This window comes from Lepidochelys kempii, chromosome 6 (genome assembly GCF_965140265.1).
Source record: "Lepidochelys kempii isolate rLepKem1 chromosome 6, rLepKem1.hap2, whole genome shotgun sequence".
NCBI lineage: Eukaryota > Metazoa > Chordata > Testudines > Cheloniidae > Lepidochelys > Lepidochelys kempii.
This window is the reverse complement of record NC_133261.1, coordinates 45,658,244-45,672,449: the sequence shown is the minus strand read 5'-3', so window position 1 is coordinate 45,672,449 and position 14,206 is coordinate 45,658,244. Positions and strand designations below refer to the sequence as shown.

At 42.4% G+C, this 14,206-nt stretch overlaps 1 protein-coding gene across 3 annotated transcripts in view; it reads left to right on the top strand.

Annotated features, from left to right (window-relative positions):
* Window positions 1-2,823: 2,823 nt before the first annotated feature.
* The window catches only part of BBOX1 (gamma-butyrobetaine hydroxylase 1), a 78,566-nt gene continuing 67,183 nt past the window's right edge, over window positions 2,824-14,206 (top strand). The window contains exons 1-4 of one of the 3 annotated variants that reach the window (XM_073347796.1): window positions 2,899-2,961; window positions 6,439-6,589; window positions 10,872-11,315; window positions 13,950-14,064. In XM_073347796.1, the coding sequence (XP_073203897.1) occupies window positions 10,935-11,315; window positions 13,950-14,064 (496 nt within the window). In that variant the 5' untranslated portion in view covers window positions 2,899-2,961; window positions 6,439-6,589; window positions 10,872-10,934. Of the gene's footprint in view, window positions 2,962-6,438; window positions 6,590-10,871; window positions 11,316-13,949; window positions 14,065-14,206 lie in introns of all 3 variants that reach the window. The other 2 variants (XM_073347797.1, XM_073347795.1) reach the window with 2 other exon arrangements.

Below are 14,206 nucleotides of genomic sequence, written 5' to 3'. Positions count from 1 at the left end.
GTGCAAGCTTCCCTGTTCCCATTCAGGGGTGTGCGATAAAAGAATTTCCCCTACCTATTCAGTTCTTGGCTTCTCCCAGGAAGGCCAGTTGCAATGCCAATCAATGCATGCTATGGTGTTTTATTACAAGTGGACACCTTTCAAGCATCCACTGAATACCAAATTAATTTTATGCAGGCCACTGAGCAGCCAGTGGTAAGAGCTTTACACTATCACTACTTTCAGCTGGATTTGAGCCAGTGACCCTGAGGTAAAAGGTTTTCTCTCTCCTGTTAGAAATCTCAACTAAAAAATCCCCACCACAAACATTCCATTGAAATAAATGGAGCATTAAAATATTTGTCAGCACCCGAGGTCCTTAGCACAGCAGATAAATGAAGGCATTTAAAAAATGCATTTAGATTCTTTTATAGAAAGCTCAGCTTTCTGAGGGTTGGTGCTCACAGCAGAGTTGTTTGACAGTAATATCATCAGCAACATTAAGCCCCAGAATAAGGGCCAGATCATTTAGTGCAGTGCAGCCACTTTGTACCACGCCACAGGCAGAATCTGACAGTAGAACCAGCATATTTTGCCTCAGGATTATCCTAATTCCAGGGGATCCTCTAGTGGCATAGAGATGCCATATATCCTATGGATTCCTATACCATTGCCCTCCTTGCTGCTGTAATGGGTGTAACTAGAGGAAATTGCATGCCTGAAGAGGGATGGCCAGGGTGTCCATATGTTGTGCCGTTTTGGCCTGTCATGCAGAGTAACCCCCTAAAGAGGATCTCCATATCAGATCCGTCTGCTGATCAAAATAGGTGCTTTTGAAAAGATAAGGCCCTACCTATTCCATAAAAGGAATAAAAGGTCTTCATCAAGGAAAATGGTGGATTCCCCACGTCTTGATAGCTTCAAATCAAGAATGGTTGCCATTCTGGAAGATATGCTTTAGTGAAACACAAGTCATTGGGCTCCATATATACGTATCTGGGTGAAATTCTATTACTTGCGTTATATGGGACGTCAGACTAGATGAAATAATGGTCCCTTCTGGCTTTAAAATCTATAAACCTACAAATGAATCGCTGAACTAGTATTTTATGATAGATTGTCTAACACATGGTCTAATGACCTGAACACAGGCTTGCCAGCCAGGAACTCATGAGTTCTAACCCCAGCTTTGCTACTGATTCTCTGTGACCTTGACCACATCCCTTTACTTCTCTGTGCCTCAGTTTCCTTATCTGAATGGAGAGTAATACAACCTACCTGCCTTACAGAGACTTGTGAGAATTAACTAGTTGTTGTTTATAAGATGCCATGTAGTATCCTGATGATTCAGGTCTCTTACCTATAAACATGTTGGGTCAAATGCTCTGCTGATATAAATCCACTGGAATCAATGGAGTTATGCCAGCCAAGAATGGCAAAATTCACATTGATTTTAATGGGGCCAGGATTTTCACCCATACATTATAAAATGTGGTTTGTCTGAAACATGTTAAGACTCTGTGTCTGAAGTTTCAGAATATAAAAAGTGGAATATATCTGATTAAGGAGATTCTACTATGGAACTATAACAAAGGAGGAGCAGAACTCAGCTCTTATTTACATAGATATACATCCACTGTAACTCTAGGGTGAATTTAGGCTTTATATTAATCAATGGAGAGAATTTGGCCATTTAATAGCTAAGTGATCTTTTAGTTTACTTACTAAGCTTTATGTATTTCCAACAGTGTAGGTATCTGCCTTTACTAACATGTCTCCCTAATAACTGTGGTTCTTGTCTTTTTAAGACAAAGCAAAATGTTAAACTACCACTCTTGCAATTAACTACCTAATTATAACTGCACATTTCTTTTCTTTGTATTATTATTTAAAACCTCTTTATTTCACTTTTTAAAACAGACAAGTTTATTTGTTTTGCTCTGCACCTTTTTCACACCACTTCAAAATCTGTACATTATGTTTTCAACCAACTCCACCTAAGCACATCTGCTTTAGGTCCAGCCACAGCTGCACAAAGATACCACTAATGGAGCCACAGCATCCCATCAGTTTCTTAGCCAAAGTATCAGTTGTAATTGACAAATATTCTTCCTCATCAGTTGTTAGGATTGGGTTTGCCTGCAGGGCAGAAAGAACTTCTAGTTTCAATATGAGTGCCTGACAGGGCGGTATATAGAGCTCGGGTTTCAGGATTACCTAATGAAAGAACATTATGAAATTAGGGATTTACTTTCAGTGGGTGACAGTCGCATATGCAGTGCTCTAGGGAAGTACATGCTGGGGTGGGGAGGCAGTATTGGCATATTTCAGAGTAGCAGCCTTGTTAGTCTGTATTCGCAAAAAGAAAAGGAGTACTTGTGGCACCTTAGAGACTAACCAATTTATTTGAGCATAAGTGAGCTGTAGCTCATGAAAGTTTATGCTCAAATAAATTGGTTAGTCTCTAAGGTGCCACAAGTTCTCCTTTTCTTTTTTAGTATTGGCATAGTTTGCCAGAAGCCAGGGTGCTGAAACAAGTTGTATGGGGCGGGGTGCTGAGAGCCTTTGAACTAAACTGTAAACCCTTGGCTGTACATAATGGAAACCACTTCCAGCCAGGGGGTGCAGTAGCACCCCTAGTTCCAGCACTATGGTCAGAAGGGCTGTGCCGCCTCAGCTCCCATTGGGTTGGGGTGCTGAGCCCGCCAGGGTCCGGATTAACAACTGATTAGCGCACTGAAGCGGCCCCCGGCCCGGCTGGGTGCCCTGCCCCGGGGCTGCCAGCAGCGCCTGCCCCACGCCCCGCAGCTGGCCTCCCCGCGCTGGCCGGTGGCTCCTCCCTTCCGGCGGCGGCAGTGGTGGCCTTTCCACTACTTGGCCCGGCTCCCCAGGCCGCAGGTCCCGTCCTCCCCCGCCATCTGTTGCAGGGCACGGCGGCGGCGCCGCAGGATCAGGCCCCTTGGCCGGCGCTGGGGATTGCAGGTAAGCGCAGCCCGCTCCCCGCGCTCCGATCGCAGCCCCGGCGCCGCGGGAGCAGCTGGCTCTGGCCGCCGAGCGTGGTGGGGGAGGGACAACTTCGCAGCGTCTCCTGTCCCCAGGCCCTGCCGGGGGAGCGAGCCCAGGGCGCCCTACAACAGGGGGCGGGGCACCAGAACACTGGGGCTTACAGGGCGCCAGGGGGGCACCCCAGCCTGAGGGCCGCTGCGGGGAGCAGGTGGGGAGGGGGGGTCAGGTGTGAGAACGAATGTGGGGGATGCTTCAGAGTGGGACACCCTGTGTTTAGGGAAGGATACGACAGAGGGGTCAGGAAGGGGACACTGGCTTTGGAGAAGGAGCTGCGGGGGGGGGGGGGGGAGGTTGCCATACATTTGGATGGTGCTTCTTTAGCACAGGTCATGGATGTGCTCATCAGCTCACCTGCTAGGACTTTGAGGGGTGTTTTCTTGGGAGGGGGTAGTTACAAATGTCCCCCATGTTTGTGGCCCTTAAAGCAGATGATAACCACCATGAAATGCAGCCACCTCTGGGGTGAAGAGCAGCAGCTCACTAGCATTCAGTGGTGATGGGAGAGCAGGGACATGGTTTTGGCCAAGGGCACCAAGGCAACGTGCTGTCCTTAGGAAGTGTGCCATGTGTCTTTAATGGCCAGGCAAACACTCAGGAGCTCCTTGATTTTTCAGATCTCACCTTCTGTATGGTATATTTAGAAGGATTAAGTACTAAATAAACTGTGGACATCTATGCTCCAGTGAGTCTCCATGTTTCAAATCTGAGGTTCAGACTACTAAACCATTCCTTCAGATTGTTAATTTATTACATGTTTAAATTAGATGTTGGGTTTTAGAGATGGATTTCTTGTGGACTTTGAGTTTTTATTTGGGGTCAAGAGGCTGCATGGAGTAAGGTCTCTACAAACTGGCCCTGGAAAAAAGTACGCTTCTCAGATTATTAGAAACATAAGATTTGCCTTACGCTTCAACTAGCAGTTTATTAAATCTGGTAGCTTGCCTTTGGCAGTGAGTAATGGCTGATGCCTCAAAGAATATGAAGAGAAAAATACTTAATGCATCTGGCCAATTGTACACTGCTCTATACTTGGGAAATTTTTCTTTCCTGACCCTGGCAGTAATCAGTTTATGGTGTGAAATGTGAAATTCAATGAGCCCATTTTAACATGTGTAATTAAAAATATTGGTCATAAAATCATCCAGCCCTTTTAAAAAAAAATCCAGTTACAGTAATTGACTTTCTGACCTCCTGTGGGAGGGAGTTCTACAGTGTATTAGTCCAGGGTGTGTTCGGGCTGATGTTTGTAGTGTTTCTACATATGCCAGTTATAGGTGGTCTTGTTGGCCCCTGTGGTCTCAGTGTGGTTTTACGCAGAGTTGGAGTATGAAGTACACCTTGCCAAGTATCACTTTTTAAAGGCCCTCAGTCCTAAGGCAATTTGTAACTAGTGCAAAAAGGAATATTTGCAGCATGTTTCAATAAGACACAAAATCTTTCCTCATCTATTTGTAACTCTCACTTACTGAAATGGTCATACCTTTGCAGCCTAGCAGTGGAGGCATGAAAAATCTGAGCACTTAACAGGCCTCATTTGCTTCACTTATGCATGTAACAGTAGTGATTTTTAATTCTTATTTTACTTTTCAGATAAGTGTCTTATGGTAGATTTGCTAGCATACTGTTTTACTTCCAGGCTGTAAATAACATGTATAAATCAGGAAAGGTAACTGTTTATTGTTTACTGTATTGATTATATTGATTTGGAAGGTTATGCAGAGTTGAAATAGAACAGAATCCAGACACTGGACTGGCAATTAACCCTGTAGGGAACACATGTTTCTATGGTGCTGCATATATATGTACTCAAATAATATAAACATTACAGACTTTAGATAATACAGTGAAATATGATCATACATAAAATAGCTTTCCTTGCTTCCTTTATTGTAAATGCTTTTCCTCTGCCTTTTGTCATAGTTTTGGAGGTACATTCACCTATATTATACAAATGTTGCTTTGCAGAGTCTTTCTGGTATTAAGATATGCTTTGTAAACAGGTGCAATTCCCATCCTGCACCAAAGAGGGTGCACACACTTTGGGTTAGATCAGAGGTGGCCAGTATGTGGCTCCGGAGCCACATGAGGGTCTTCAGAAGGTAATATGCAGATCCTTGTATAGGCACGGGCTGGAGCTACAGGTGCTAACCATTCAGTGTGCCGGAGGGTGCTCACTGCTCAACCCCTGGCTCTGCCACAGGCCCTGCCCCCACTCCACCCCTTCCTGTCCCCTCCCCTGAGTCTGCCATGCCCTTGATCCTCCCCCCCAGAGCCTCGTGCATGCCACAAAACAGCTGATTGGAAGCTGATTGGGGGTGGCTGGGAGGCTGCTGATATATTACTGTGGCTCTTTGGAAATGTACATTGGTAAATTCTGGCTCCTTCTCAGGCTCAGGCTGGCCACCCCTGGGTTAGATCCTCAATGAGATGCCCTAACCACTTGGATATAGAGTCATTCTGTCTCACGCTCACCCAATGACTATAATCATTTCCATAGTCAGCTGTTCTCATGTCAGGAATGAGAGCACAGACTCTTAAGAAACAAAGACCCTAGGCTCGATTCTGCTCTTATACCACTGTAAATCAACAGGTTTCAGAGTAGCAGCCGTGTTAGTCTGTATTCGCCATGCATCTGATGAAGTGAGCTGTAGCTCACGAAAGCTTAAGCTCAAATAAATTTGTTAATCTCTGAGGTGCCACAAGTACTCCTTTTTTCTGGTAAATCAACAGTAACTCTATTGAAGTCGTTGGACTTATGCTGGTGTAAAACCAGTGTGTAAGTGAGAGCAGAATCAGGCAGGCCCCTTCCTGCATTTATGAAAATCTTTAGTTACAAAATAGGGTGTGTGTCTATATGGGGACTCAGGAATATTAAGGCAAATCAACTAAAGGTGTGAAGTCAATGTGCAGAAACCCCCATGTGGATTTCTTCATTCAGGAGTAAAGTGGCCTTAGTTTGCTGTAACTAAAAGGCTCACTTTAATTTATATATTCAATACATTGTTATAAAATAACAACTTTGTTGTTAATTTTCTTTACAGATAATGAGCGAAATCGTCAGTTGGGGTTAATTGCTGTAGCTCCATTTAAGTCAGTAAAATGTTGCCAATTTAGCTAAGGATTTGGCCCAGAGCTTCTGATTTTCCTCACCCTTATGCTGTTGAAAATTGAAAAATTCTGCTGAAATCAGTGGTGTTACACTGAAGTAAGTGAGAGGAGAATCATAGAGGTTTTTGTAAATGTATCTAGGGAAGAATAGTATCACGGGGACTTACTTTGCCAGCTGTGTCTAAGCTGAACTCATTGGTCACAACTGGGATTTGTTTTGAAAATGGACAACATGATATGACTTGAGGAAAACAATAAACAGCCTTTTTATTCATTACACAATAGCTCCAGCCCAGGCAATCACTCCACATTGAATCGATAAGCAGAGGGATTTGGCAACAGGAACTCCTGTATATTCAAAGAAGGAAATGGCTAACTTCACCACAAAGGAAATATCTTTGTCTTTCTCAGCTGTTCCAGAGATTCTTCACAGATTGTTAGTGAATTGAATCGTACTAGAATTGAAGGCAGTTGTTTTATGCTTGTGTAACTCCATTGACTTCAGTAGTTACTCTAGATATACACCAGTGAGGGATCAGAATTAGGCCCTGTAGTGGGGTGCGTGCCCCACTCCTGCAGAAAAGGGGTTAAAAGCAGCCTTGCTAAGCTGATTGGGGAAGCAGCCACAGCTGGGGCCATGCTCAATCAGGGCCCAGCTGGCCCTGAGAAGAGGGTTGTGGGCCAGGAGCTGTGAGGAGTCTCACTCCAGCCCTAGAGGGAGAAGGGCTAGCTGCCTGAGAGGAAGGTACCTGAACTGGAGCAATACTGGGGAATAGGGCAAAGGATCTGGGGAGTCCCAGCCTGGTGAAGGCCCCAGCCTGCTCCTCTCCCCTGGCTCCCAGCCGTGCTGCTGGTGAATGCTGGGGGTGGTGGTTCCCCTTGCCTGGGAGCTAGGGGAGCGGAGCGGAGTGGGCTGGGGCTGGGTCACTCCACTTCCTGCAGGAAGTGGCCAGGCCCCCCTGTCCCTTGTGGAGACCAGGGGCTGGGGCCCCATTGGGGTGGGGCTGGTAGGGCACGAAAATAGCTAGGGATGGCTCTGCTCCTGGGGAGGGGAGACCCACAGGGTGGGGGTACTACTGGGGCAGAACCCTGAAGTAAAGGGCACCAGGGTCTGGGAGGGACACAGGGGCCTGAGGCAGGTGAGCCACCGGCCTGCAGAGGGCGTTCCAGGCTGGAATTGAGCTAATTCCAAAGACGACCAGCAGGAGGTTCCGCGCCAGTGAGTCTTTGACTTTGCTGCAGGCCCAAATATTGGGGAAAGTAGCAATGACACACAGTGTTTGTACACCTTTTAAAAAAGCATGCTGGAATATTTTCATCACTGAAGAAAATTAGTATGATAGTTTCAACAGAATTGTTTTTTACCCAAAACATGCTCTAAGACATAAGTGCAACATGCTGATGTTAGATTTTGCTGAAATTTTTGAAACAGTCCTTCCCTTTTGAGAGAGTACTAAGGCTGTTTTAATTGCACCCACAGTAAGAAACTAAAGTGAATGTAGAAATCTCAGCTGGTTTCAAAATGGAATAGGCTTTTGCTGCCTCCTTCAAAGAATGACACTGGACTGCTCTCGTATTTCCTGATTAGGGAAAGACCTATGTGGAGAGAATGACCTTTTATCACTTTCTGAAAGTGTCTAGATTCTGGATATGTATTTTAAATTTAGAGTTTGAGAAAGGGTCAGATTGATGGTATTAGAAACTAAAGTCCTCTGTGCACAGAACAAATATAACATTTCCAGTAGTGCAAGCTTTCCCACTTGTAATGGAGCTCATAGTTACTTCCCGTCCAAGATTCTCACAACAATAGGTTATGTAGGGAAGAGTGTAGTACTATGCATCTGATATAGCAACATTTCTGTGTGAACAAGAGTATTGGCTATTTTTAAAAAACAAATTCCCTTAGCATGAAAGGAAAAACAAACAAACAGCTGTAGTAATGGTTATCTGATCTCACTTCTCAAATCCAATGACAATTCTATTTTTAAATTTGTTTTTGGGTTGTAGATGTCCTCTTTATAACATAAATTATGCCCAATGGATAGTTCCCACAGTCTTTATTATCCCTTTTTCCAGAGCCCATTCATGACCTGGTTGGTGGCTTCTCTTATTTTGCATGCTGGCCTTCCTTTCCAAACCACTTGAGAGGTTTACTGCCATCTATTTTGGAACTGATTTTGCTTGCCATGCATTTTGAGTGACTCTGTTATCCATCACTGCAAACAGACACCAGTTAAGCAATACACATCAAAGGAGAACATGAAGCTGGTCAGAGGCTCTAGCTGGACAAATTCCAGCTGTAATTTTCCCTGTGGTTAATTAGTCAGTTGTGAAACTCACATCCTTTCAGCATACACACTTGTTTCCATACAGTGGAGCATAAAAACAGTGCAAAGCAGAAGTCTTGACCTGAGACTGATAAGTATCAAATAAATATTTGTAATATATCTATAAACATTAAAAATGAAAATACAGGACAATTGCTTCCTTATTAATGTACCACATTTCTAGTCCTTCTCTCTTTAAAAAGGGCGATGTTTATTTCTATACATTATTCACACAATTATAACTTCTGCACCTAATAGCTAAAGCATAAGGGCAAGAAGCTTGCTCATGAGTGAAACAGAGACTGAAGGCTTTTTGAGAGCCAAATTCTGATCATGCTTCTCTCTGAAGAACTAGAGGCAAGTGTGGAGCTGAATTGTCTGCAAGATATTCTTCCTACGCAAGCTATGGGGAGATTAAGCTGGGAAAAGGAGCAAGACCAGCTGGCAGAAAGAAAGGGTAGATTGCCCTGGAAGGAAGTTGGACTCAAGTCTCTCTTAGGTTGGCTGACTGGGGAAGCAGCTAACCCCATCACCCTCTCCAAAAGCAGCACTGAGCAAACTGGCCAGCTAAGCGTTGAAGGCCAAAAGAGGTGTCAAATTACTGTGCCGCCTCTGTGGAAACAAGAAGCTCCTGCTCCCTGAGGCAAAATGCCCCAGGGGAAGGTTAGGAAGCAGTTTATCTCCACACCTTTACAATGGACTGGGCTTTAAAGGCACTGCCCAGCCTTTAGCCATCCTGAGTTATCCTTTTACAAGAACTTCTTGAAATACAGGATTTTATGTAGGACAGCTGATTGTTCCCGCCCCCGCCCCCCAAATAACTTGAACCTTAGAGAATATACAAGGGACTAGAATATCAGCTCGTGTAGCTCCATAGTATTCAGGGAAGGTATGATGATATACACCAGCTGAGGAACTCTGCCCAAGGTTTGCAATACACTAAAATAGCCATCTTAATCATGTTGCTATTTTCACCTTAGTTTGGCATCCAGATCTTCTAGGATTTCAATATTGCAGAAATCCTAATTGTTTCCCAATATTTGCTGAGTAAATCTGTCCTTTAAAGAGTTTAGAATAAGTATCCAATTATTCCATGTTAAAAACAGATTAAAACATTCAAAGTTCTTCCCAAGCGCACACCCTAAAGGTTTGTCTAAAAAATCCCTGTTATATTTGTTAAAGAGATTGCAGGCCATTTTGGTGGTGATAATATTTTTATAGTTAGTAGGAATTGGGATTAATGTTTTGAAAAAAGTGATGAATAAATGCATATAGCAGAAATGATCATTCTGGATATGAACCATTGCTTTAGAAGAGAGAGAGATACCTACAAAGTGTAAATGTGTGCATGTGTGTATAGTTTAGCTGTAATTATGCCTTGCTTGTATGTATTGTTATACAGACTTATTAAAAATGGAGCAAGGTTGATAGACAATAAATGCATCATTGGGATCCTTGAATTAATATGTCCAGAGGGGAAAAAGTAGAAATATTTTATTTTTTCATTCAGTTAAACTAAATAGAAACCAGAAGAAGCGCGAGGATCCCATACTACGCAGGTCTTGCTCATAAACAGTGGGGAAAAATGTAAAACCCTGGACCAAATCCTGCAGTCCTTACTAAGGCAGAACACCTATTGAATCCGTGGGAATGTCTCCTGTGTAAAGACTAAGGGTGAAGCATTAGCCCCATTGAAATCAATGCCAGTTTGCCATTGACTTTAATGGGGGCAGGATTCTGAGCTCGGATATCAAGATTTGCCCACTGGCATCAAAAAAACAAAAAAACGGGACAAACCAGAAACAAACACAAAAGCTTTGAAGTGGTGCGAAGTTTTATTTAAAAAAAACTTGGGATTGATTTATTAATTTTGGAAGAGGAGTAATCATATTTCTGAATAAGGTAAATATTCAGTCACAGATTCTGTTCTTAGTTTAATATTTGATGCATCCTGTGTCCACAGATTTCCCTTGCAGGGGGATTGTTCAATCTTCTAACTGATATCATCATTAACTATATAAGTTGAGATAGGATATGGTACATTAAAGCCTACATTTTCGAAAGCAACTAGTGATTTTGAGTACCTCAAGTTTTGGGTGCCCATTTTGAGATCCTGATTTTCAGAAAGTTTTCAGCTCACTGAAAATCAGGCCCCTATAAGGTATATCAAGTTGAGGAGAAGTTGAGGCACCACCCAAATTCACTAGTCGCCGTAGAAAATTTAGGCCTAAATATACATTTGTCTTTGGGCAAAACTTCTACACTATGGGGAACGTGTATTCTCAGGAGTTCAGGGGGAAGGAAGAAAGAGAAGGGGAAATTAGCTTTTTTTTTTGTACATTATCTTTTTATCTCTGTTCTTTCTATAATTAATTTTGTTCTTATTTATAGTACTCGGAGGAACTTGCACTGGTAAAAAGGCATTCTTGCTCTGACGATTTTGTAATCGTCAAAATGTGGAATGCTGTGGCTAAAAACCTATTAAGGACTAAAGTCCACCAAGACTGTTCACGCACTCTGCTGCTAGTGCAAAAGGGCAGGAGTATTCTTATAAGACCGCCTTCCTCTAGGAATCATTGGCAGCATACAGCTGGAGCAGTTCAGCCTTTCAGCATGAGTACAAGTATCCAGAAGGTGGAAGCTTTGGACGTGAATAATTTTGTCCGTATTCAGTGGGAAGATGGGAGTAAGAGCCTTTACCCTGCTGTATGGCTAAGAGACAACTGCCAGTGCCCTGACTGCTTCCTGCATTCTGCTAAAGCACGCAAACTGCTTTTGGAAGACCTGGATGTTAACATTGGGGTGAAGGAGGTCACTTTGACAGATAGACAAAAGGTATTTTTTAAAAGAAATTTCGCTTTCATGTGTACATTTGTATAATAATTCTTGCCAAACCTTTCATCAGCAACCTGAATAGAGAGAATAGTACTGCAGCTGGAATATCAGAATATGCCATAATCATGGATCCGCAAATCATACTGTGTATTTGCAGGATTTCTAGGTATAACTGTCATTTGAGGAATCCAAATCCTTTCATTTTATGTCATTCTTATGGTAAAATCCACTTCAAAAATGTTAAGCATAAGGTATAGGAACCCCCAAATGTTCTTATTTAGTTTTTTCTTAATTAACTTTAGATAGATAAAACATTTTTACCATAGCCTTCACTTCTTAATCTCTAGGAGCTGGTGTGAGGATAAAATTGCAGACTCTTAATACCTTAGTCTTTCACTCCCTCAGACTTCTTTCCCTCTGTGTGTCTAACTCCTTTATGGAGGAAGGATAGTATGACTCCCCCACAAAGAAAGTAACTGTCTCATACCTCGTACGCTGTCTTTCTTCCTGCAGGAGACTTCTGTTTGTGATGTCACAGTAAAGCATGGAGTCCTTAAAGGCCAGAGCAGGGAAATTCTTTACTTGATTTAATAAATAGTTTCTAATTTGTTTTATAAAAGAGCATTTTTAAATTTATTTTACCTGACATTTACAAATATATAAAGTAAAATTTGAGGAGAGAACCCTCCTTTGAGTCAGATCTGCCCTCAGTCTCCACTGTGGAATCTCAGTGAAATCAGTGAGATTGCATGGATGTAACTAAGGGCGGGACTTGACCCTTTATATTCTTGCCAGCAAATAATAAATGTTATAAAACAGATATGCAAACTCGATTCCCTTTATTTATTTTATTATTAATAATGTCCCTTAGCACTGGTATCTTCAACATGCTTGGGCAACAAAATGGCAAATGAAATTAATGAGGATAAATGCAAAGTAATGCACACTGGAAAAAATAACCCCAACTATACATACAATATGATGGGGGATAATTTAGCTACAACTAATCAGGAGAAAGATCTTGAAGTCATCGTGGATAGTTCTCTGAAGACGTCCACGCAGTGTGCAGCGACAGTCAAAAAAGCACACGGGATGTTAGGAATCATTAAAAAAGGGATAAGAGAATAAGATGGAGAATATCTTATTGCCCTTATATAAATCCATGGTACACCCACATCTTGAATACTGCGTACAGATATGGTCCCCTCATCTCAAAAAAGATATACTAGCATTAGAAAAGGTTCAGAAAAGGGCAATTAAAATTATTAGGGGTTTGGAACGGATCCCATATGAGGAGAGATTAAAGAGGCTAGGACTTTTCAGCTTGGAAAAGGGGGGATATGATAGAGGTATATAAAATCATGAGTGGTGTGGAGAAAGTGAATAAGGAAAAGTTATTTACTTCTTCCCATAATATAAGAACTAGGGGCCACTAAATTAAATTAATGGGTAGCAGGTTTAAAACAAAGGAAATTCGTCTTCACTCAGCGCACAGTCAACCTGTGGAACTCCTTGCCTGAGGAGGTTGTGAAGGCTAGGATTATAACAGGGTTTAAAAGAGAACTGGATAAATTCGTGGAGGTTAAGTCCATTAATGGCTATTAGCCAGAATGGGTAAGGAATGGTGTCCCTAGCCTTTGTTTGTCAGAGGGTGGACATGGATGGCAGGAGAGAGATCACTAGCTCATTACCTGCTAGGTTCACTCCCTCTGGGGCACCTGGCATTGGCAAATGGTCGGTAGACAGGATACTGAGCTGGATGGACTTTTGGTCTGACCCAGTATGGCCATTCTTATGCTTTACAAACGTAGGAGGGAAATAAGGGTTATTATCCCCATTTTGCAGTTGAGGAAGCTCAGATGCAGAGTTGACATGATTTGCTCAAGGCTACACAGTGAGTGGGTGGCAGAGCCAGGACTAATACTCAGGAGTTCCTGGCTTCCAGTCCCGTGCTCTGTCTGTTAGCATGCATTGTTTCTCTGAATTGTCTGAATTCAAGGTAAACGCCTACTTTACCCATACATATGAATTATAATTATTAATTAAACTGTAAGCTCTTTAGAGAAGAGCACCTAGCACAGGGGGACACTAATTCATAACTAACAGAAATAGATTTTAAAGGTATTCCCATCCACTCCTCTTGTGTCTTTCTCCTTCAGTCCTTCCAAGTGGTCATCCCCTTCACTCCCAAACTATTGTCACTTCCTCCACCCTTTTCCTCCTTGTCACTCCCTGCAATGAAGTGCTGCCCTTCACAATCTATTCATGTCCTGCTTTATTTTACTGCTGGGACCCATACAGAACATCCCACTGCTAAGTGCAGCATGGATAAAGAATGAAAGCATCCAGCACCAGTCAGGAAGCCGGGTCCCTTCTTCATTGTGAAACTGACCTCTTGTAAAAGGAGGGAATGTAGGTAATGCTTAAATGGACTTTTGAAAGTGTTTGCAGTTATATAAATAACAAGAGGTTGCCCACAAGAGACATTTTATTGCAAAGTAGCAAGTAATATATTTCAATTATATTTCTAGTAAGGAGATTGAATTTTCCTGGTCCCTTTGGTAGCTGTTTCAGGAAGGCAGATTTAATTGAATCGCTCATTGTTAATTGTCTTTTTTTATTTTATGATATAAGGTGTATATTACATGGCCAGACAAACACACCAGTGAATTTGAGGCTGAATGGCTGAAGAAAAGGTGCTTTTCTGAACAAGCAAGAGCAGAAATGCAAGAAGAATTATTTTTACCAGGTAAAAAGAAAAGGAGTACTTGTGGCACCTTAGAGACTAACAAATTTATTTGAGCATAAGCTTTCGTGAGCTACAGCTCACTTCATTGGATTCACCAGGTAGGGACTAAAATCTAATCTGTTATGCATTTCTTAAAACTATA